The sequence below is a fragment of the Pelophylax lessonae genome (assembly GCF_965119305.1).
Source record: "Pelophylax lessonae genome assembly, chromosome: 2".
Lineage (NCBI taxonomy): Eukaryota > Metazoa > Chordata > Amphibia > Anura > Ranidae > Pelophylax > Pelophylax lessonae.
In genome coordinates this window covers 485401186-485426093 of record NC_138769.1, presented here as the reverse complement: position 1 = coordinate 485426093, position 24908 = coordinate 485401186, and the positions used below count along the sequence as shown (strand labels likewise).

Sequence of the window (24908 nt, the reverse complement as noted above, 5' to 3'; positions counted from 1 at the left end):
TTTAAGGAGGGAGGTTTAAAATGGTGTAGAATCCCCCTATTAGCAAATCTGATAGAGGTTACTTTCCGTAAGGGGTTGATTTCAGAATTATAGAAAAAGAAAAAGATACATCTAAAAGTATTGGGAAAAGGTTCTCTACTGTCTAGTAGAATAAAATGGGAAGAAGATGTCGGGAAGTTAGCGGATGCTCAGTGGAAGGAAAAAATAACCTCAATAGACCTAGTGTCTCTTTCAACAGCCCAAAGGCTCAAGCAGTTTTATATTGTGCATAGAGCACACAATACACCTAAAATATTGCTTATGTTTGGGAGAAGTCCAGATGCAGCTTGTCCAAGATGTTGGGCTGCAAATAGAGACTTGATTCATATGCTCTGGAGGTGTCCCAAACTTTATAGGTACTGTGAAGAAGTAATGGGCAAAAGAAAAACACAGTATTTGGAATATGTTTACGATTAGACCCAGTGCTGTGTGTGCTGGTATTTATGGAGCAAAGCGTGGGATTTGGGGCAAAGCGTTTAGCAGTATTGAGAGGTCTTTACCAGGCTAGAAAGGTGATTACAGGTAGATGGATAAGTGTTAAGCCACCATCTGTTATGGACTGGCTGGGCAGGGTTAATAACACAATACTGAGGGAAAAACTGGCCTACATGAGAAGGAGGGGGGGAGATATTTGAAAAAATATGGAAAGTATGGATTGATACTCCAGGACTGGCACCCGGGACTGTGAATTTCTAGGAAGCTGATTTTGTTTTTTTTATATTTTTAATCCTAAAGGGAACAAGGACAGGGAGGTGGAAGTCCCTTGTATAACGTAAAATGAAAATAAAGATGAAGTTAAAAAAAACTCTGTTTAACATTTACCTGCAGTAGCTGATTTCTGCAGTTCAGCTGGTTCATGAATGCCATTTTGTAATGTTATAATGGCTTGTATGTAACACTCTCTTTATTCATCCTGTTTGTTCTATTCTCTTCCCACATGTGCCAAATGTGAGAAAACATCACAAACACCCTTAACGGTATATTGCAGTGCTCCCTTTTATTACTTTGTATGTTTTTTAGAGAAAGTTTCATGAAGCAATTTATTGACCGGCAACAACAGGATACTAGCTGCTTACTAAGAAGGCTGCCGTCAGCTTCATCCTCCTCTTGTGATCATTCTAAACGATCTGGAATTGAAGAGAATAAGTACATTGACCAGAAGGTAAACTATGGATCTTTATGTCATTCTTACTTTATTCATTGCAGCACTTTCATTTGTAATACATTTATGGACTCAGCTGTTCATAACCTTCTACTATTAATGTCCTAAACAGAGTAGTATATCTTTCGTGCTTCTTTCCACCTTTTCCAAAGCCTTTACATTATCTTTGAGTTCTTCTTATTGTGTTTTCTCCTGCCTTTGGATTACACTTTACTGTTTGGTGTATAAAAAAATATATATTGACACAAGGACTGTGCTAAAAAAAAAAAAAAAACACATGATGCTGTCAGAAAAATAATTTAGTACTTGCAGTTCAGGAGTTTCCCTGCAGCATACACATTAGTAAATTAAAGCCCATCTCTGAGCAAAAATGAATTCCCCCTTCCACCCCCTTCTAGCCTATTCTGCACATTTATTTCTTACCTTATAAAACACGTTACATTCCCTTGAGCCTGAAATCCAGATCCCTCGCTGGCACCATTTTTGGGTTTGGAGGACTGCTAATTGAGCGCTATAGATGTGACCACAGCAGCTGCTCCCCTAGAGCCCCTTTGCAGTCACCCTACTTCTTTCAAATCCTAAACAAGTGCAACTGGACTGCCAAAAGGAATAGTCTCATCATGCAGACAGTGATGTGGACAACTGAAGAATGACCCCCACCTCCTGTAAAAAGAAAAGAATAGACAACTCACAACTCAGGACTGGAGCATCCCATGACTGCAGCTTTAGGTGAGTAAAAAGGATCATTTTTAATGCCAGTGACTGAGTGTAGTGAAGTGAGGGGGCTGGGGACCGCATAAATAAACTTTAAAGCCTACAGCCTTCCTTAGATGAGAAAAAAGGAAGTCACATTAGGACAAAATGGGGCCATAGGCAGGATGAAAACTTTAAGCATCCATGCTTCCTTTTCCAAATGTCCTTTTCAAACTGCTGTACTCCATATAGTATATTGTACAGTAATGTTATTAGGCAATTTTCTAAGAATTTTATATTCATCTTATTCAGTCATTGCGCACACTTTTGCTAATATTTTAAATCCCTTTAGAAATTGTAAGACTGGTGCTATGGAAGACAGGGACAAATGGGACATGATGTGACTAAAAGATTAGTTCATGATCAAACAAACAAAAAATACACTTCTACCGCCACAGCCTCTTTAATAAAAACCTTTATAACATGCTATGCCTTTTTTGTGAAAGAAATCATGCTTTTCACTTCCCATCCTGCTGATAGTCAACAAGAGGTTTTTTTCTCTGGTGTTCTGAGCTCCCGACTGCTTCTGGTCATTGAGAATAGCCCACTCATTGACTTCATGTCCAAAGCATGTATAGGAATGTAGTTGAAGTTGAAAACTGCATCATCCCTGGGATTGTAGGTCAGGGAGTAATATAATTTATCTATAATGGAGAGATGCCTATTGTATGACATAACACTGAAAAACAATGCTTTACACATTATAACAGAAATTACGCGGAGTACATAGATACCTAACACGTCACCCTTTAAAATTGCGCACACTCGTGGAATGGTGACAAACTACGGGGCTTGAAATTCTCCATAGTCAACGCTTTAACGTTTTTACAGGTTACCTGTTTAGAGTTAAAGAGGAGGTCTAGCGCTGGAATTATTTCTCTCGCTCTAACATATGTGGTGATACCTCACATGTGTGGTGCGAATATTGTTTACATATGCGTGCCGCGGCACACTGGTTGAGAAACCCTTCTATAGGGTTTTTACCAGGGACTATGTAAAGGATATAATTTAGCTTAGCTGAATCACCTCTGTTACATTCTGTTATGTGAAATTACATAACTGAACAGCAACAGATTAAAGACCTGAAAGTGAGTTATAGCTTGTTATATACAACTTGCAGTTATTTTATCTGTTGCTCTGCATGTATGCCCCATCCTTTACCCTAAGGGCCAGTTCACACTGGAATGCGTGCAATCTCACGCCTAATGAATAATCTCGTTCCAACCAAATGTCTTAGTGAACGTTTCAGCTATGAAACATCCACTCGAATAGTTTGTATATGCGCTCCTAGGTCGCAGGGTGCCTAGGCGCAAAGAAAGGGGATAATTAGGGGTGCCACATCCTGAATCATGGAATAGGAAAATGGAAGAGAAGGAATTTGGACTTTATTGGCACCGGTATTAAAATTGTATATTTTTATTGAAAAATTCACAAGAAAACATTTACGACAGAGACAGAAGAGAAATATATAAAATGACAAACATACAGTTTACATACAATGAAATAAGGCGGCAAAGCCTCAAAACAGTGTGCAAATCACATAACCTGCTAGGTAATGGTAATTGTAACAACAATCACCTATATTACAGAGTAACCTGTATTCATAAGGCGGCCATAGAGAGGGATGGTGACCGTCTCTAGAGGTCGTCTGTACAATGTGGATAAACAGATGTTAAGTTGAATCCCAGTTGCCCTACATGTTTCGCTTAACATAGTAAGCTTCCTCTGGAGCACGTGGTGAAAACAAACATCTGAAAAGAGCTTCAGGTGATAAAACTTTGTAATAGACTAAGCCTGGTGGGCTATAAAGAGTAACGAGGGGGTCGGTACGTTGTGGTTGGAGCAAACTGCCTAATACATGTGCCAAAAGTAACATGGAAAATAATTCGTCATATGATATAGATCCTGATAGAATCAAGGACTCCCTGTCATAATTACCCGATCACAAGAAGAATTGTATGAAGGGGCCAGATGAGAGGGGAACCCACGGCCTCCAAATCCAAGTGAAGGAAGGCGAGGTGGGTACACCTCATATGCCTAGAACCCTGGTATGTTCAGGCAAGAGTTTGCTCCCGATCCAACGACCACGTGTGCACCCCCCCGGAAACATCCACATCCATTGAACATTCAACAGCCCCCAAAGACACTAACCTGTATCTCAGCGGACAAGTGAAGCAGCATACGCATGGTAGAAAAGGAAAGAATTAGCATCATCATACTGAGATTTTCCAACAAATAGCGAAAGAAAATTATCTTTTATGAATATATACTAAATACAAATCCCAATGTAGAAAACTAGATTTAAAGACATAGGCATTCATTAAAAGTTAGCAAAGTTAAGTTACAAAACAAAACAAAATACTTAACAAATCCTTTGCTTTGCCTTTTTAAGGCAAAAAAAAAAATAAGACTTGCTTTAATGTTGGTCCTGCCAGCAGTTCATACTTACCTTACTGTCATTCTACGTCTGCCTTGTTCGGAGTAAAAAGAAAAAGCTCTGTAAAAGCTCTAAGTTGCACTGTGTTGGAGATTACACTAGGCTGAAGAATCTCTCATTACATTTATGTGCCATTGCTGAGTGCCTGAGTCACTAACCAGCAAACACCAGCCTTGTCTCATGGTATCAAAGGGTGAGTCACATGCGCTCTATACCTAGAAGCAGTGGGTATTTTTCTTGTTCCTTGTGGCTAAACAGAGCTGTAGGAAATAAACGAGAAGGGGCTTATAAAGTGTTAGGCCATCATTAACCACTTGAGTATCAGCCTGTAATACCCTTTCATGACGGGCCATTTTTCTGACTCCATAATGTAACACTGTACCCGAAGTTTGGAACTTTATATAATTTTTTTAGATGATTTGACATGAAAAGCACTTTCCTAATGTGTTAAATAAAAATACTGAGTTTTTTTTAAAAAAAATTACTATCTTGAAAACAATTTGGAAAAAAGGAACTGTGTTCCTTACATTCTGTTAAAATAAAATAAAAAACAGCACAATGTGAAAATCCCCCAAATGATGCCTTCATGGGAAGTAGACACCCAAATATAATCTAATTTTTGTCACAATTTTTTGGAAATGAAGAACCATATAGGTATTTTGGGGATTTAAAACAAGGAGTTTGGTAATAGTGCACTAGATTAGACATTATTGTACAGGTCTTACACAGAAAGAAGAGGTGAATGTACATACAGTAGGAGGATGGAGATAAAGGGATTAATATGCAGATCGGCAGGATAAAGGAGGTGAATGGTTAATACTCAGGTCAAATTCAAGCTGGAGATCAGATGTTTAGGATGGGGGGGGGGGCATGAATAGCTTAAAACAATCCCCATGTCAGTGAAATTAGATGAATGGATCAGCAGTAAAGTGTACATCTAGTGAGCTAGCCCTGCCTTCCAGAGTTGCTGGCAGACAGAATCATACCATCCCAGCAGGACCTGCATTGATACTGGTATCCGTATCTCTCGCAACCTCCTTTCGAATTCCTCTTCCATGGCGGCTGGTATCTGTCTCCTTTTCTCCTATCTGGACCTTGGATCCCAATGGTGGTTTGGACGTGTTCACAGCAAGGAAGCACTATCCCACTGCTTGCGACCGTTGTGACGGACCCCTTACTCAAGAGGAGTATGTCTGCTGTATATGCTTCCCTTGCCCAGTCCAAGCAAAAACCAAGATACCTTAGCTCCCTCATTCACTTGTCGAGACATAGTCTAGGGTGGCGAAAAAAACATCAACCGTTTATTGAAACACAGGTACAAAGAGATATACACTCAGGGGACAATCCCCCTTCTTTGCATAATGAGTGACATATTATGGGGTGAACTGTACATCTAATCACATGACACATGTATATTCAAACTCTAGCAAATAATTCATTCAGGAACTAGGCACCCAGACAGCCTTTAGGAAGGGCTGTTGGAGACATTCAACCCCCCTTCTCTCTAGCAACTAATTGCTGACAGTGATTTAATTAACCCTTAAGCTAATCCACATAAACATACACATCCCATAATAGTTTTCTTCCAAGGCAGACAAAAACAAAAGAACATTGGGATACAGCCACTTAGGAATAAACACTTAACAACCCCCACCCCACCTCATACTTTATAGCAATGGTCTATGAGACAATATTCTAGCAGTCTGAAAGGTGGAAATATTTATCTATATATATTTTTTAATGGAGATTGTTCATAAAATGTTAATGCCCCAAGTGAAAGAGCCCCTTCATCTTTCAACACAAACCACACATATAGAGCCAAGGATAACAGGGATAAAACGAAATGCCTGTAATAGATACAGGGTCACTTACACATAAGAGGGCCCGGGGGGAGTTGGAAAATGGGTTTCCAGAGCTCTCAAAGGTAGGTTGGGTTCCAAAAGCCCCCCGCCCAAAGTGACTCCCGTCACAATTACATATATAAAAATCAGATACATATGATCACTGTGATTGGCTATCACAATGATTACATGGTTCAGAACAGCTTGGTACACTGTGTCCTGAGCCATCTAATGATGGCCATGTACACAACAATAGGCTAGCAAAATGGCTGCCTGGGCTGTTTTCTCCCATGCCATTTGTAAACAGCAGTGGGGAAATAACAGTCCACCAATCCACCATTTATAAATATGCATTGGTAGACAACAGGTAACATGAACCTGCATGGACCAAGCCAGAGAACAACATTCCCTAACCCCTTAACGCCTAAGGGTAAAACAAATGTTAATGCCTAAGCACAATTTTGCAACTTTGACATGTGTTAGTAAAACCGTACATATCACAACTACTTTGCGCATCCAGGGGGATTATACCTTGGTTTTTTTTTTTTTTTTGACAAATCGGGCTTTTATTTGGTAGTAAATGGTTATGGATTTCTCCTATTTTTTTTTTTTTATCAAAGGAAAACTGGCCAAAAATAGTCCAAAAAATAATTTATTTTAATTTAGTTGTATATTTCTTGCTATTACCATAACTTACCACCAAAGAACAACCCAAAATAAATTCTCCTGCCCCTGATGATCACAGCGATACCACATATATGCATGCTATTTATTGTTCTGGACTGTACTGGGTAGAAACAGTGTGCATTTTGCTTTTTTTCGTCCCACTTAAAACACACTGACACTAACTGACACTGATGCAAATTTAGAACAATTAAAAAAATATATAAATATACTCACCCTAACCTTTAAAGCTGAACTTGACCTTTGACCTTTACTTGACCCAAACACTAACCCTGGCATTGACCTAGATCCAGCCGTGATCTAGGTATTTTTTCTTTATTTATTTTTTTTTATTTGAAAATTATTATTTTTTTTACATGCACTTTTTTTTCTCTCTGCAAGGAGGGAGAAAGATACAAGGGTGGGCTTCACAGTGACTGATCACTGTGGTAGCCAATCAGAAGCTACCACAGAGTTCTGGTAACCCAGAATCGGAAATTCCGGGTCCCAATTATTAGTACAGGGCCCAGGGTTCTTGGTGAAACCTCCGCCTCTATGCTGCGCGCTTCCAGTACATAGGGAGATATGCATATATGCAACCCCACGCAAAAAAGTCCAGTGCAGTGGGGCTGCATGTATGTTGGCATCAAGGGATTTACTACTCTCACACCTGTACACCCCCTATGGACCATGGCAATTTTTATATTTCTCCTATGGACCTGTATATGCAGTAGATTATATATATATATGTGTTTTATATATATATATATATATATATATATATATATATATATATATATATATATATATATATATATATATACAGTGGGTACGGAAAGTATTCAGACCCCCTTAAATTTTTCACTCTTTGTTATATTGCAGCCATTTGCTAAAATCATTTAGGTTCATTCTTCTTCCTCATGAATGTACACATAGCACCCCATACTGACAGAAAAACACAGAATTGTTGACATTGTTGCAGATTTATTAAAAAAGAAAAACTGAAATATCACATGGTCCTAAGTATTCAGACCCTTTGCTGTGACACTCATATATTTAACTCAGGTGCTTTCCATTTCTTCTGATCATCCTTGAGATGGTTCTACGCCTTCATTTGAGTCCAGCTGTGTTTGATTATACTGATTGGACTTGATTAGGAAAGCCACACACCTGTCTATATAAGACCTTCCAGATCACAATGCATGTCAGAGCAAATGAGAATCATGAGGTCAAAGGAACTGCCTGAAGAGCTCAGAGACAGAATTGTGGCAAGGCACAGATCTGGCCAAGGTTACAAAAAGATTTCTGCTGCACTTAAGGTTCCTAAGAGCACAGTGGCCTCCATAATCCTCAAATGGAAGACGTTTGGGACGACCAGAACCCTTCCTAGAGCTGGCCGTCCGGCCAAACTGAGCTATCGGGGGAGAAGAGCCTTGGTGAGAGAGGTAAAGAAGAACCCAAAGATCACTGTGGCTGAGCTCCAGAGATGCAGTCAGGAGATGGGAGAAAGTTGTAGAAAGTCAACCATCACTGCAGCCCTCCACCAGTCGGGGCTTTATGGCAGAGTGGCCCGACGGAAGCCTCTCCTCAGTGTAAGACACATGAAAGCCCGCATGGAGTTTGCTAAAAAATACCTGAAGGACTCCAAGATGGTGAGAAATAAGATTCTCTGGTCTGATGAGACCAAAATAGAACTTTTTGGCCTTAATTCTAAGCAGTATGTGTGGAGAAAACCAGGCACTGCTCATCACCTGTCCAATACAGTCCCAACAGTGAAGCATGGTGGTGGCAGCATCATGCTGTGGGGGTGTTTTTCAGCTGCAGGGACAGGACGACTGGTTGCAATCGAGGGAAAGATGAATGCGGCCAAGTACAGGGATATCCTGGACAAAAACCTTCTCCAGAGTGCTCTGGACCTCAGACTGGGCCGAAGGTTTACCTTCCAACAAGACAATGACCCTAAGCGCACAGCTAAAATAACGAAGGAGTGGCTTCACAACAACTCCGTGACTGTTCTTGAATGGCCCAGCCAGAGCCCTGACTTAAACCCAATTGAGCATCTCTGGAGAGACCTAAAAATGGCTGTCCACCAACGTTTACCATCCAACCTGACAGAATTGGAGAGGATCTGCAAGGAGGAATGGCAGAGGATCCCCAAATCCAGGTGTGAAAGACTTGTTGCATCTTTCCCAAAAAGACTCCTGGCTGTATTAGATCAAAAGGGGGCTTCTACTAAATACTGAGCAAAGGGTCTGAATACTTAGGACCATGTGATATTTCAGTTTTTCTTTTTTAATAAATCTGCAACAATGTCAACAATTCTGTGTTTTTCTGTCAGTATGGGGTGCTATGTGTACATTCATGAGGAAGAAGAATGAACTTAAATGATTTTAGCAAATGGCTGCAATATAACAAAGAGTGAAAAATTTAAGGGGGTCTGAATACTTTCCGTACCCACTGTATATATATATATATATATATATATATATATATATATATATATATATATATATAGACAAACAAGGCTTTCTTTTAATTATTATTAAAAAATAAATTTTTTATGCACTCTTTAGACAAAAAATGTAATGACAATGGGCTTTTTTTTTTGACCTGTTGGCAAGTCTTGCAGCAGTGAAATGCAATTAGTATTACTGTTATAATGATCAAACCTGTCATCTGTAAAAACAGAAGAGAAAAAATAGTTAAATAACAGTGGGGAAAGGGGTATCCACCGGAGTTTATTTTTGCAGCCACACTGGATTTGAGCTTTACTCCATGTGGGGCAAATTGCAGACACAGTAAAAAAAAAAAAAGACAGGTACAGGGAGCTTTACATATTTAAAGAAGCTCTGTACTTTGTCATTTGAAAGTGAAAGGTCTTACATAAATTTCATACATCAGGGATTATCTAAACATTATTTATTGTTTTTTAAGCTTTGTGTAGTGGAACTCTTCATGTCACTCTCTCCCTGGCTAAACCACCAATCCATTCTACGTGCAATAAAATTATTTAAATATTTTTTTTCTTTAACCTAGAAATTCGAACACAATGCAGTGACTGTATTATACACGATGAATGGACTGTAAGTGGCATTACATGACTAAATCATGATGCATACTGAAAATAGAAATATTTTCTATAGCCATGCATAATCTCAGTGGATTAGGTTACTTGCCATCCTTTCAGAATCTTTATTCATTCATAGTCCTTGTAATGTGTAAATGGAATCTATTATGTGGTAACTCAGAAGAAGATTACTCATCATGTAAAGCAATTTGATAAGGAAGAAGTGTGGGAGGGATGTGAAAAGGACATTGTCAGTAAAATTCTTAGAATGTACTTTAAGGCTAAAAATAATAAAAACATTGAAAGGTGCTCACGAAAAGAAGATATTTATTGCATATTCCTGACAACATAACACTCCAAATGAAAGCTTCTATGAATGTTTTTTAATTGTAAATGAATGCAAGGATGTGGAAAATGAATATAAATGAAAGTACCATTACTTCTCATCAGTTGGCTTGCATGAAATACCTTGAATACAGAAGCATTTTAAAAAAGCATGAGCACAAAATTTGCAATGATTAGTTAACATTCTCCTGTTATTTTTATGTTTATTATAAATGTAAAAAGGTAGCACTAACATTTGGTGTTAGACGGTGTCTTTGTGCTAACTAGTTTTTTATCTGTGGTTCTGCAATACAATTAGCTTAAAACCTTTCTTTGAAAGTAGTAAATCTAGTACATTTGTGTTTAAAAAGTTAACCCATGTGGGGCTTGATTCGCTTCAAAATTAAGTTGGTAAAAAGGCACAGGTCCATCCAGTTCAACCTATGTGTGAGTTTGTATGTGAGTTTGAGTCACTAAAAATACCCCCCCCCCCCTAAAATGTGCTTACATTATTTTACATTTATCAACACCTTCAGTGAATACTACTACCAGGGCAAATGAGCTCAACATTTTTACTGCTCAATAAAAAAATCTTTATGTAGTTTAAGATAAAATCTTTATTTGTCCAATCTCAAATTGTGGCATTGGGGTTAATTTACTAAAACTGGAGAGTGCAAAATCTGGTTGCACTCTCCTAATAGCTCTTCATAGAAACCAATCAGCTTCCAGGCTTTTAGTCAAAGCTTAAAAATAAGTTCTACCCAAAAGTGGAAGTTTCGCTTTAAGGCCTCCTCCCCGGCTCCTGTTTGTGAAACTGAGCTTTTGGGGAGGAGAGGGGGGAGCGGGTACCCGATTTTGACAGGTACCCGCTCCCACATCCTATGCAGTCACCTTAGACGATTGGAAGCGGAGGTTCTCCTTCCCCCTGCCTCCTGAAGTCTTCAGCCCGGTGCCCATAGTAGAGATGCCGGTGCCGTCGAGGGAGGACAGGGTGTGAAAACAGCAGGGGTGAGTGCACCGCTGGATCATGGGACAGGTGTTCTGCTAGCTTTGTTAGCTGCAAATTGGAATTCCATGCTATTGCTAAGTATGTGATCTACAAGAACCCTTGAATCTTTTCCATCACTGATTTTCCCAGAAACTCCCTTCCTAATGGGTATTTTGCATGCATATTTTTAGCACTCAAGTGAATAGCTTTAAAGTTTTGTATCACCAGCAAACACTGGCATTGAACTATTAATTCAATCTTTAATATCATTAATAAAAACATTAAACAGCATTGGCCCCAACAGAGCCCTGGGGCCACCACTCATAACCTTAGACCATTAAGAGAATGAACTAAAAGAAACTATAAAATGAGACAGCGCTAAAACACCATAAATCACAAGTGTAAACCTTTTCTTAGATGAATAAATACTCCACTATAATAGAGTTCTTCTCATTTACACTGTCCATTAATAAAATTATGATCACTGCAATTCCATATGAATCTACCATGTGAAACAGGTCACACTGTGTGTTTGAGAAATGTTCCACCACATGTCACACTCACTAGATGGTATGTGACTTCTTGCCTGCAATAGAAAGTCAAAAAGTGCTTTCTGGTATCAGTAGTACTACAGGGAACACTGACTCTCTTCTAATGTGTCACTACACATGTAACTACATGTCGCAGTTGGTGGATTCCCCTACTAGAGAGAATGCTATCCTGGATCTATTGATCACTAATGACCCAGACATAATCTCGGAGGTAGGAGTCCAGGACAACCTGGGCTCTAGCGATCACAGGATGATCACATTTAGTATAAATAACAATATAAAAAGGCAAGTGGGGAACATAAGAACCCTAAACTTCAGAAGGGCAGACTTTCCAAAATTGTACTCATTGATGGAAAGGGTAAACTGGGACCAAACCCTGGGATCACTGACCACAGAGGAAAAATGGGAATGCTTTAGAACAATATTAAGCAAAGGCATCTTGCAGTGCATTCCTATGGGGAATAAATTTAGAAGAGACAAAGCCAAACCTGGCTGGCTAAACCGTAGCGTTAAAAAACTTATTAGGGGAAAAAAATTGGCCTTCAAGAAATATAAATCAGAGGGCACAGTATCGGCCTTCCAGCAATACAAGGAGGAAAATAAGAAGTGTAAACACGAAATCAAGATGGCTAAAATCAACTTTGAGAGACAAATAGCGGAGGATAGTAAAAAAAACCCAAAGAAATTCTTTAAATATATCAACAGCAAAAAAACTAGGGCAGTGCATATTGCACACATAATTAACGATGATGGGAGGATGGTTACAGAGGACACTGAAAAAGCAACCGTGCTGAATTCTTTTTTCTCGTCAGTTTTTACGCAGGAAAAGGAAGGGTACACTGACCATGACTGTATGGTTAGTAGTAATACACAGGACTTGCCACTATGGCTAACAGAGGGGGAAATCAGGGAAAGACTGGATAAACTTAACACAAACAAATCACCAGGCCCGGATGGCGTACATCCGAGAGTGCTCAAGGAACTCAGTATGGTTATATCTAGACCACTGTTCCTGATCTTTGCTGACAGTATTAGGACAGGAGATGTACCAGGGGATTGGAGGAAGGCTAACGTGATTCCGATATTCAAAAAGGGCCAGAGACATATCCCGGGAAATTATAGGCCTGTCAGTCTGACATCAATAATATGTAAACTTTTGGAGGGGATGATAAGGGACTATATCGTAGAGTATGCTAAAGACAACAACATCATCAGTAGTAACCAGCACGGGTTTACAAATGGGCGTTCTTGTCAAACCAATCTCTTAGCATTCTACGAGGAAGTGAGCTGTGAGCTAGATAGGGGGAGACCAGTGGATGTGGTGTACTTGGATTTTGCTAAGGCGTTTGATACAGTTCCCCACAAGCGCTTAATTTATAAAATAAGGTCTGCAGGTATCGACAGCAGGGTTTGCTCTTGGATACGGAATTGGCTAAAAGGCCGTGTCCAAAGGGTAGTAATAAACAGCGCATACTCAGACTGGTCTGAGGTAGTAAGCGGGGTGCCCCAGGGCTCAGTCCTGGGACCAACCTTGTTCAATTTATTCATAAACAGCATTGAGGAAGGGATCAGTAGTTCGTTATCAGTTTTTGCAGATGACACAAAATTGGCCAGGGCAATAACTGCACAGCATGAAGCAGATATCCTACAGAATGACCTGGACAAAATTACGGAGTGGGCAACGACATGGCAAATGAGGTTTAATGTGGAGAAGTGTAAGGTTTTGCACTTGGGGACCAAAAACATAAAAACACAATACACGTTAGGAGGGGAACCCTTGGGGGAATCAAAAATGGAGAAAGATTTGGGAGTCTTAGTTGATAATAGATGATAGATTAGGCAACAGCATGCAATGCCAAGCGGCAGCTTCCAAAGCCAACAGAATATTAGCATGCATAAAGAAAGGGATGTATTCCAGAGATAAGACTATAATCCTTCCACTTTATAAAACTCTGGTCCGACCGCATCTGGAGTATTCTGTCCAGTTCTGGTCGCCAGTCCTCAGGAGGGATGTGTTGGAGCTGGAGAAAGTCCAGAGAAGGGCAACTAAACTGATTAGGGGGTTGGAGGACCTTACCTATGAAGAGCGGCTGCAATCGCTCGATTTATTTTCCCTGGAGAAAAGACGTCTGAGAGGGGACATGATAGCAATTTATAAATATCTTAATGGGGATCTCAGCTTAGAAGAAAAGCTGTTCATTCGAAGGAATTGCATGAGGACTCGAGGACATACAATGCGATTAGAGGAGAAGCGTTTTAACCTCAGGCAACGTGGGGGGTTCTTTACTGTTAGGGCTACAAGATTGTGGAATTGTCTACCACAAGAGGTGGTTTCTGCGGGTAGTATGGTGACTTTCAAAAGACTCTTAGACTTACATCTCAAGGATCAGGAGATTGAGGGCTATGTTAGATGATTACAGTCACACACACCTACACAGGTTGAACTGGATGGACTATTGTCTTTATTCAACCTCGCCTACTATGTAACTATGTAACTATGTGTCCAGGTCTTCCTTACAGATGCTCAGCTCAGGGGGATTAGTACACCAAACAGATCATGGCAAGATAAAACAAGAGACCTTTCATAGTGTTTACCATCTGTTTAAATATGTCCACATTAAAATGTACTATATGCACTCACAATACAAAAGATCAAGAAGTCGTATAGTGTAGTACTGTTACCAGACCATGGAACGCAGCTTTGTAGCTATAATACTTGCTTTGATTATTGCATATATACAGATTTTTATGGGGCATAATTAACATGACTGTTTAAATAATATATAGTTACATTAAGAGAATGAGTCATTTATCACTATTCTCATTCATGTAACCAATTTCCTATCCATGTAAATACAATTTCTTCAACACCAATAGATCTTGTTTTGGAAATTAAACATTTGCGGTTCAGTATTTAGCAGAATCCAAATATACTATATCCACTGGCCTTCCACAATTCAAATTTCTACTCTTCATAGACTGTAAAAAGCTTGGTTTGATGAGAACAGTCTTACAGAAATACCTGATTGTTAATACCTGTATCCCTTATAATTTCTTTAATATACTTTACATACTATTAATGTTAGACTGGTCTGGTATACATCACACTTTTTTAAATATTGGCATCACATTTGCTCTATGCCAATCAGTTGGTACCATTCCATTTAGTAAGGCTTCTTCAAAAAATTACAAACTTTAGAACGTATTATTGATGTTATTATTATTATTATTATTATTATTATATTAATTTTAAGTTCTATTGAGAAACCTAGGCACTTCTTCCTTGCACTATGGGGGTCATCAGTTTGAATCCTAGCCAGGACACTATCTGCAAGGGATTTGCATGTTCTCATTTTGCTTGTGTGGGTTTCCTCCCACACTCCAAAGAGTGATAGGTTAATTGACTCCTATCTAAATTGGCCCTAGTATGTGTGTGTATGTATGAAAGATAGGGACATTGTAAGCACCTTGAGGACAGGAACTGATGTAAATGTACAGTATATTAGGTGCGGCCTAAATTGAATCCATATCTTCATGATAGATGTACACAACGTATGTAGACCCTAATGGATTAATGCGTTTCGCAAAATCCAAAGCTTCTTCAGAGTCCACATGCTCACAATATTAAGATATGGATATTATATCTACAACAGAAAAACCAGCATCACAAATAATTGTTACATACATCACATTTTTTATACATATTTGATTTATACATAAGTAAATCCTCTTGTGGAGAGACGAGAAAGACGAAAAATGAAAATAATAAACAATGATATAGGGTTAGTTCCTATAAAAGGTAACTTACCACATTTTTCTATAAACCCGACAATAGATTATACCTTAAATATTGACCAAAAAAGGAGAAAAATCTTGATTTCCAAATGTATTGATGGTTGTTTAAAAATAAACACTCAACTCAGGAATGGATATAGCTCAACCCCCTACCTAATCATAGAAATACTTGTGCAAAAAAAAGGGCTCCAAACATGTACTGGAGAACCCAATATATTCAAAAAGAAAGGAACAAGAGAGAGAGAGAAAAGCTAACAAACATGAATGTGATGATGCCCCATTCACATAATAAACAATAGTCCTTTATTGTAAAAAAAAACTTCTTAAAATACATAAATCACATGACATGTTAAAAACAGAAGCACAGCTTAACCCTGCTTCAAACAAATGGGCTCATAGATGTACTAAATCCACTAAAAAAGACTCTATAGATTAGCCAGTCATATATTGATAATAATATTCATATAGCACACATCTATCTGAATGTGAAGGGTGGCCACCCCTATAGTATGTGTTAGGAAAAGGAAGTTCATCCAGTGAAAGGCTGTGAGGTAATTAAGACTCTTGTGCTCTGGAAGATAGACTAATTTTTTCAAAGAAACAATTGTGCATACACTCCTTAATCAACCGATAGATTTTGTTATTAATTCTGGCGAAGCAGATGTACACAGTCCAATCATACTGATTGGTAAATTCCAATATCACAAAGGAAAGGTATCATGCTTGTGATTGAGTATTGAAACACCTATGGTCCAGAGGAGGTGAATTATAAATGTAAGCATTTTCCCAATAGGGATACGTGGCTCCTCCCCTCCCTCACACAGGTGTATTCCTATCGTAGTTGGATGTAGCTTTTGTTCCTGCTCTAGAGGAGGTCACATGTGTGGTGGGTGAACCCCCTCATGTAAAGCAGTCTTTCCCTCACAGGAACTATAAACAAGCTTTAAAGAGACACATCACGGTATACTTAGCATATTAGCATGTATTGGATTGTGTAGGTCCTTATATATAAGCACAGTCAGTATATCCAAGTCCCAAGTCACAGCACTGATTCTATTAGGTAAGAAACCAATTTTCTTACATCCATACAAGCTGTTAATGGATGTTCCCCATGTATATGGGTACTCCATATTAATAAATGACTTGTACAGCACTCAGTACTTATCCAGGTACACGTAGTCAGATGTCCTCCCAAAGCATCTTTATCCCTGGGAGGATTCACCATATTTCAGCTTCCAAGAGTCAAACATGGCCATAGGAGCAAGTGTCTGGGTTATAAACTAAGCCTGACCAGTTTCGCTTGGTGTCCTGGCTGCTTCAGTGGCTACTGCATCAATCTCAGATTCACTTCCTGTTTATATCTGGGATATACCCAGCAAAATAGCTGAAACCGACGCTATCCCGCATGCGCGGTGCGTCATGACGACAAGACGCCACCCACGTCCATGTGCGCGGCGCTGTGACATCATCTGATTCCATCATCTCCCTCTTGAAGTCACAGACATAAGGAATACATTCAAGGAGCTGTAATTCCAGGGCTCTTCACTAGATGTCATCAGAGCTGCATGTTTTCCCCCTTTCAAAACATTTCAAACTTGCAGCTCTATTCATAATGCCCACCCCTGTCTGCAGATATAACCTGATTTACCTTAACCAGCCACAGTATTGGTGGAGCATTGTAAATATGTGAATGAGAAAGCACACATCATTTCAGGTATTCCTTACTATTATATTCTACGAGGAGGTGAGTTGTGAGCTAGATAGGGGGAGACCAGTGGATGTGGTGTACCTGGATTTTGCCAAGGCGTTTGATACAGTTCCCCACAAGCGCTTAATTTATAAAATAAGGTCTGCAGGCATTGACCACAAGGTTTGCTCTTGGATACGGAACTGGTTAAAGGGGCGTGTCCAAAGGGTGGTAATAAATTGCGCATACTCAGACTGGTCTAGGGTGGTAAGTGGGATCCCCCCAGGTGCAGTCCTGGGACCAACCTTGTTCAATCTATTTATAAACAGCATTGAGGACGGGATCATTAGCTCAATATCAGTTTTTGCAGATGACACAAAATTGGGAAGGGCAATAACTTCACAACATGAGGCAGATATCTTACAGAATGACCTGAACAAAATAACAGAGTGGGCAATTACATGGCAAATGAGGTTTAATGTGGAGAAGTGTAAGGTTTTGCACTTGGGGACTAAAAACATAAAAGCACAATACACTTTAGGGGGGGGGGACCTTTGGGGGAATCAAAAATGGAGAAAGATCTGGGAGTCTTAGTAGAGGATAGACTAGGCAATAGCATGCAATTTCAAGCTGCAGCTGCCAAAGCAAGCAGAATATTAGCATGCATAAAGAAGGGGATGTATTCCAGAGATTAAACTGTAATCCTATTACTTTATAAAACTCTGGTCCGACAGCATCTGGGGTATTCTGTCCAATTCTGGTGGCCAGTCCCCAGGAGGGATGTGTTGGAGTTGGAGAGAGTCCAGAGAAGGGCAACTAAACTAATTAGGGGATTGGAGGACCTTAATTATGAAGAACGTTTACAATCGCTTGATTTATTCTCCCTGGAGAAGAGACGCCTGAGTGGGGACATGATAGCAATTTACAAATACCTCAGCGGTGATCTCAGTATGGAAAAAAAACAATTCAGTCGCAAGGATTGCATGAGGACGCGAAGACATACAATGTGATTAGAGTAGAAGCGTTTTAACCTCAGGCAACGCAAGGGGTTCTTTACTGTTTGGACTACAAGATTGTGGAATTCTCTACCACAAGAGGTCATTTCTGTGGGAAGTATGGCTACTTTCAAAAGACTCTTGGACATACATCTCAAGGATCAGAACATTTAGGGGTATGAGAAATTATTACGGCCACACACACCTACACAGGTTGAACTGGATGGACTATTGTCTTTATTTAACCTCAACTACTATGTAACTATGTAACTATAATTATACATTCTCTCATGTCTCTCTCTCTAAATAAATTATAAAAAAAATAATAATAAAAGAAAAAAAAAACAAGTTTTTCTTTACTTAAATCTGTTAAGGCATAAAAGAAGTGAAACTTAAACTATCATTGAGGCCAGGTGGTTTTGTCGCCTCCAATTCCCAAATCCACTTTGCTTCACGTTGTAGAACAAGGCAATCAAAGTCACCGCCTCTTTTAATATTTGGGACCTCTTCAATCACCCAAAAGTTCAGACATTTCAGATCTCTATTGTGTTGTAAACACATAAGACCTGCAATTGGAGCCTTTAGGTGGTATGTTTCAATCTCATAAATATGATCCTGCAAACGTTTGCAAATCTTACTATGGGAAGTTTAAAACCAGTTTGTCTCATTTGTGGCGAAACTATGGCGATAATAAAAAGTAGCAATGTGAAGCACCACTCCGAAAAAAAACATATCCACAGAATTCCAAGGTGAGGGCACGTAAATAACTGAACTGAGAGCCCAGTATGATAGATCCACCAAAGTTCTCTCACATTCATTTAGCGCCTAGCAGCGTGCAAATGAATGTTCACTTAAAGAAGCATGGCTTTTGGGGCAATAAAAAAGGCCATTTACTGATGGTACATTTGTAAAGGAGTAAAGAGTCCAAATGCAGCACTGACTGAAAAGGCAGTATATGCCCAATGTCCATATAAATTAAATCCCGTCACCATCAGTTGTGTGAGATGATAGCACGCAACACCATAAAGTGCTCTTAAATAAGCTGCCTACCAGACCACCATATGTATGGAGCAAATAACAAAAACCACAGAGGGAGAGAGCCAGCAGCGAAGGGGCGAACTTCCATCCAAATCTTCTCATCCGCTATCCTCTTCTCCTCAGGGTGTCTATACACATTTGTGATAGGGCTGCCTAGGCTCTCATAAATGAGAGAGCCACCATAAAAAAAGACAATGAGGCAATAATAGTTAAGCCCCGTTTGGTAGTAGTTCAAAAATGTATTAGAATTCTACTTACAAATATGATAGAACATAAAGCAGTTTGAAAGTAAAAGCAGTGGCCGTGGCTCAGAAACTGTACCAGCGTCACAACGTTCAGCCTGACATGTTTCATCCAATAGGATTTCTTCAGAGGCATGGACTCAAAGACGCTGGTACGCATAAATGGACGATAAACTGGAAGGGACGTAGACCGGAGCTTGCCATCCGGAGAGCATAATAATGGCCAGAAATAGTCATCTGGAACGCTAGCGATCATTCTATGCGTTCCAAAAAAGCAGGAAATACCCGAATGACCGGATTTTCACACCACAAGAAGCGCAGGAGAAACAGTAATATGAATACTGTGCTTAGACCGGCCAATATTACTTAAGGCTTCAATCATTATATATAATTAGTGCAAATCCATTACATACAATTAAAAATTCAATATACGTTATCTCCCGGGAGTTTTGCAACCATTATTACAGTAAAAGAGATAAACATAAAAAGGGGAAAGGGATAAATCGAATTACATATGTACCCCAAATCATAAGGAGTACAGTCCCAACAAATTATAATAAACCCCCTGCATGATCAATAAAAATTTATGGACAACATTAAAAGATATACAGTAACATTTAATTATTATCCTCTGGACATAAAAAGCAAATGAAAATAAAAAACAAAAAGCACAATCGAGAATGAAAAAAGAGGGGGAAAATCAGCTATTATTATTAAAACAATTAACGTCCCAATCCACGTTAAGCCCAAAGGGAGTAGAATTTTTAATCTCAAAAATCCAACGAGTTTCCATGTTGGAAATTTTGCTTTTGACATAACTACTTCACCAGTGTGGTGTAAATCTGTCTGTCGCAATAAAAGAGGTCCCAGTAGGATCTTTATCGTGGCATTCTAAATAATGCCTGGACACATTCTGCTTGGGAAAGCACTTTTTGATGTTGGCTATATGCTCTCTAATTCTCACATTAAAGGCTCTGGTGGTACAGCCTACGTATTGCAAGCCACAGAGACAAATAAGCAGATACACCACATTGAGCAAAGTCCAGGTAATGAAAGTGTGAATGTCATAATTTTTGGAATTCGCAAAGGATTGGAAATGCTCAATTTTGCATTCTTGAACCTTATCAAGATGACAGACAGCACATTTGCGACATAGGAAAAACCCTTTGAGTTTTTGAAAGAAGGAAATCCTATTAGGGGCATCTAATACATTTGGTGCTACATAAAGTAAAGGAGTGCTTGAATGCTGTTGCTGAAACTTTAGTGAATCAAATCCTACTATCAGTGTCAACAGCAACAAAAAAAAAGACTGAAATATCAACAGAGGACGTATTGGCACAACTTGATGCAGCTATTCAGTGTGTGGTGTGCATTTCTTTAGCCATTGATGAATCAACAGATATAACTGATAATTCCCAGCTTTTGGTGTATGTAAGATTTTTTCACAAAAGGAACAAAAGAACTCTGTAAGGACCTGTTAGGTGTAACACCACTTGAGACACATACAAGAGGACAAGACATAGATTAGGCCATTAAGGTGATTCTGAGAAAGAGGAAGATAGATCTGAAAAAAGTGGTCTCAGTTACCACAGATGGTGCCCCTGCCACGGTAGGAAAGAGGAGCTGTGGCATGACTGAAAGAGGACAACCCTGATCTTATTGCTTACCACTGCATCATTCACCAGACTGTCCTGTGTGCCATTCTATCAGAAAAGTTTGCAGAAATCATGGACACAATGATTAAACTATCTTAAAGAAGTTGAGGGAAATAAATGCAAATTACCCTTTGCTTCACAACAATGTTAGATGGCTGAGTAAAGGCAGTGTATTGGAATGAATATGCAGATGGGGTCCAAAAGTACCCAATCAGCATATATGGGGCTGTGGCTTGACAATAGTTAAAGAAAAAATGTGTCAGTTTTTAAAGTAGTAAGGTTATTGGTCTATAAACATAGAGATACAATTGGTCAGTTAAGGGATTGAAGTAGATTGGTAAAAATACTGGTCACTTAAATGTAATTGGTCAAATTTGGATACCTTAATGTTAATCAGTTGCCTATAAAAGAGGAAGATTAAGTGAGCCCTGGCTCAGTTAGCGGGAGCAGAGGAAGAAGGTTTTTGCCTGTGACTTGCCTGTGATGGAGTCGCTTTTGCAGCAGTTGGTGGATAGAGCGAGCAGCGCTGATGGAGAAGCCTGGTTGCGGAGGTGCCTGTCGATGCAGCCTGAATCAGTCGTTGCCTCGACATCGGATCCGCCATCTTCGTCGCCTGCTAATGACGTTCTTCCGGCCCCTGTTGACCTAGGAAGTGACGCATCTTCAAGCCGGCAAATCGGTAATGTTGGAGGACCTGACCTCGGTGACGACTTCTGCGGTCGTCATCTCCGCTCGTCGGCCGAAGATGGAGGAGTCTCTAGAAGATCTCTGCGGTTGTCAAAACGTCCACGGAGGTTCGGTCTGGTTCCCATTTCTGCTGCAAGAGGGGCAGCGAAGAGGGGGAGGGTAAATAAAATTTGTTTGGGAGCTGGTGCTCCGTGGTTGAGGCCTGCTTTTAACCGTTTTGATTTGCAGGATGAAGCTCCGGTGGATGGTCTGAGAGCAGCAGTTGCTTCGAGTACAAGGTCGGTCGTCCCTGATCCTTCATCAACGGTGATTCCGAGGGTTCAACGGTCGCCTTCTCCTGGTCCTGCAGTCACTAGTGGCGCAGGTATTGAAGGTGAGCCACAGTTTAATGCTGTAATGCTAAAAAATTTTTGACATGTTTCAATCATTTTGTGACAAGTTATTGCCTAAATGTAATGTTAATAACCCTGCTTGTTTGTCTAACGTTGTTGGTAATGTTGTTCCTAATTTACATGAGGTATGGGGCGATTGTAATGAAGTTTTAATTCCTACTGGAGAGGTGGCTAGTGGTAGTGGTGTTATGGCCAGTGTTTCTCCCCCCCTACCTTCTGCTGCTGTTGCTACTCACCATTTTAAAGAGGCATTGCCGTGTGCTGTTTCCCCATTGGGTTTTCATCTTAAAGATGGTGTGAAAGAGAAAATTTGGAATGGGGATTATGTGGATGTTTTATCCTTGTTACCTAACTTTAGACCTTCTAAGTTTGACGGTGAAAAAGTACATGAGGACAAGATTAGATCTCCTCCACGTTCGTTTAACAATTGGTTGCAGGGTTTCTGCATCTTTGCCAGTGTATTGGGGGAAAAGAGACCTGAGCTGTGTTGCGGTTTGTTCCAGCATCTGGAAATTATTTTGAAGGCTTATAAGAGTTTTCCAGGTTTGGGTTGGTATGGATATGACGAGTCTTTTCGACAGAAATTGTCCATTTACAAGTCCCTGACTTGGGGAGTTAAAGACGTTAGGCTGTGGATTAATCTTTTGTTACCACAAAAGCCTGTTGTTTTTCCTAAAACAGGGACTATGGGACAGCACCGTAAAGGTGTATGTTTCAGTTTTAATGACAGCCAATGTAAATGGCCTAATAACTGCAGATTTAGGCATAAATGCTCTTTTTGTGCTGGGTCGCATCCTGCTAATAAATGTTTTAAGAAGGCCTCATGTATGGTGGCTCAAAATCCTAGAGAAAGTCTTTTTCTCAAAAGCGGAAACTCGGGTGAGCTTGGTTAAAATGTTACCATGGCTTCATCTCTACCCAGACAGTGAAAATGCCTTTTTACTTTTTCAAGGTTTTGATTCTGGTTTTTTTCTCCCTGCTTTTACAGGTTCGGGTTGCATTATCCAAGCTAACCTGCCTTCAATTGCTTCCTTTAGTGAAATAGTTTGTCTAAAAATTGCTAAAGAAATTGAGCTGGGTAGGGTGTCTAGACCATTTGCGGATCCACCTTTTGAGAATTTTCGTATATCCCCGTTAGGCATTATAGCTAAAAAAGAGCCTGGGGAATTTAGGGTGATACATCATTTATCATATCCAGATGGTATGTCCCTAAATGATGATATCAGCCCTTATTTATGTTCGGTTACATATGCAACTTTTGATGAAGCGTTAGATAAAATCAGGATAGTGGGGTCTTTGTTAGCTAAGGCGGATGTGAAGTCGGCCTTTAGGCTGTTGCCCATACATCCCAGTGCGTTTAACTCTCTAGGTTTCTTTTTTGATGGTTTTTACTACTTTGACAGGTGTCTGCCGATGGGGTGCTCCCTATCCTGCGCTTATTTTGAAAAATTTTCTACCTTTTTAGAGTGGGTGGTATCTTATCGGTGCAATTCCTGTGCAATTTTGCACTATTTAGATGATTTCCTCTTTATGGGTTCTGCTGGTTCAACTGATTGTTTGCGTATGTTTAATGAATTTCAGGCGGTTTGTGCTGAGTTCAATGTTCCTTTGGCTGAAGGGAAGTCTGTTGCTCCTACGACTTGCCTTGAATTCTTGGGCATTGTCATTGATACTGTTAATATGGAATTTCGTTTGCCTTTAGAAAAAATTTCACGGTTGAAGTTTCTTTTGCATTATGTTTTGAGCAAACCTAAAGTGAGACTTAAGACCATCCAGTCTCTTCTTGGTATGTTGAACTTTGCTTGCAGAGTGTTGCCTATAAGTAGAGTGTTTTCTAAAAGATTGTATAGGGCCATTTCTGGTTTAGTAGGGCCTCATCGTTTTATAAGGGTTGTTTCTGAGATTAGAGAAGATCTGGTAATTTGGTTACGGTTCTTGGATGAATTTAATGGTTCTTCCTTGTGGCAGGACTGTTTTTGTTCGTCAGTTGCTCTTAATTTGTTTACTGATGCTGCTGGTTCCAATGGATATGGTGCATTCTGGGACGGACGTTGGTCTGCTAGTAGGTGGCATCCTACCTGGATTTCTAGGGGACTTACCTCTAGTATTGTATTGTTGGAACTATTTCCAGTTGTTGTTGCACTGGAATTGTGGGGCCCAGATTTTCGTAACAAGCGCATTCGTTTACATTCTGACAATAAAGGTGTAGTATTTGCAGTGAATTGTTTGGCTTCTCGTTCTCTCCCAGTGATTTCTGTGTTGCGACATATAGTTTTGTTATGCTTGAAATTTAATATTTGGCTTAAGGCTAAATATGTTCCTGGGTTGTCTAATGATGTCGCTGATGCCCTCTCTCGTCAGCAGATGGACCGTTTCCATGCTTTGGCGCCAGGAGCGGATGTTGTTGGTCTACCTTGCCCTCCTCACCTTTGGAGCCTAGTATGAGAGCCGTTGATTCTGCTATTTGTAATGCGTTGGCACCTTCTACCTGGCGTGCTTACCATTCTTCCTGGGAATTGTGGCTTTCTTTTCTGCATGAAATGAAATATGCCCCTAATTCTTTTCATGAAAATGTTGTGCTACAATTTTTTA

The 24908-nt window shown here is 39.7% G+C and overlaps 1 protein-coding gene across 2 annotated transcripts in view; it reads left to right on the top strand.

Moving 5' to 3' along the window:
* Positions 1 to 24908, top strand: part of NALCN (sodium leak channel, non-selective) — an 897007-nt gene that overhangs the window by 670445 nt on the left and 201654 nt on the right. For both annotated transcript variants that reach the window (XM_082245388.1, XM_082245387.1), the window contains one exon: positions 1060 to 1201. In XM_082245388.1, the coding sequence (XP_082101514.1) occupies positions 1060 to 1201 (142 nt within the window). The remainder of the gene's footprint in view (positions 1 to 1059; positions 1202 to 24908) is intronic.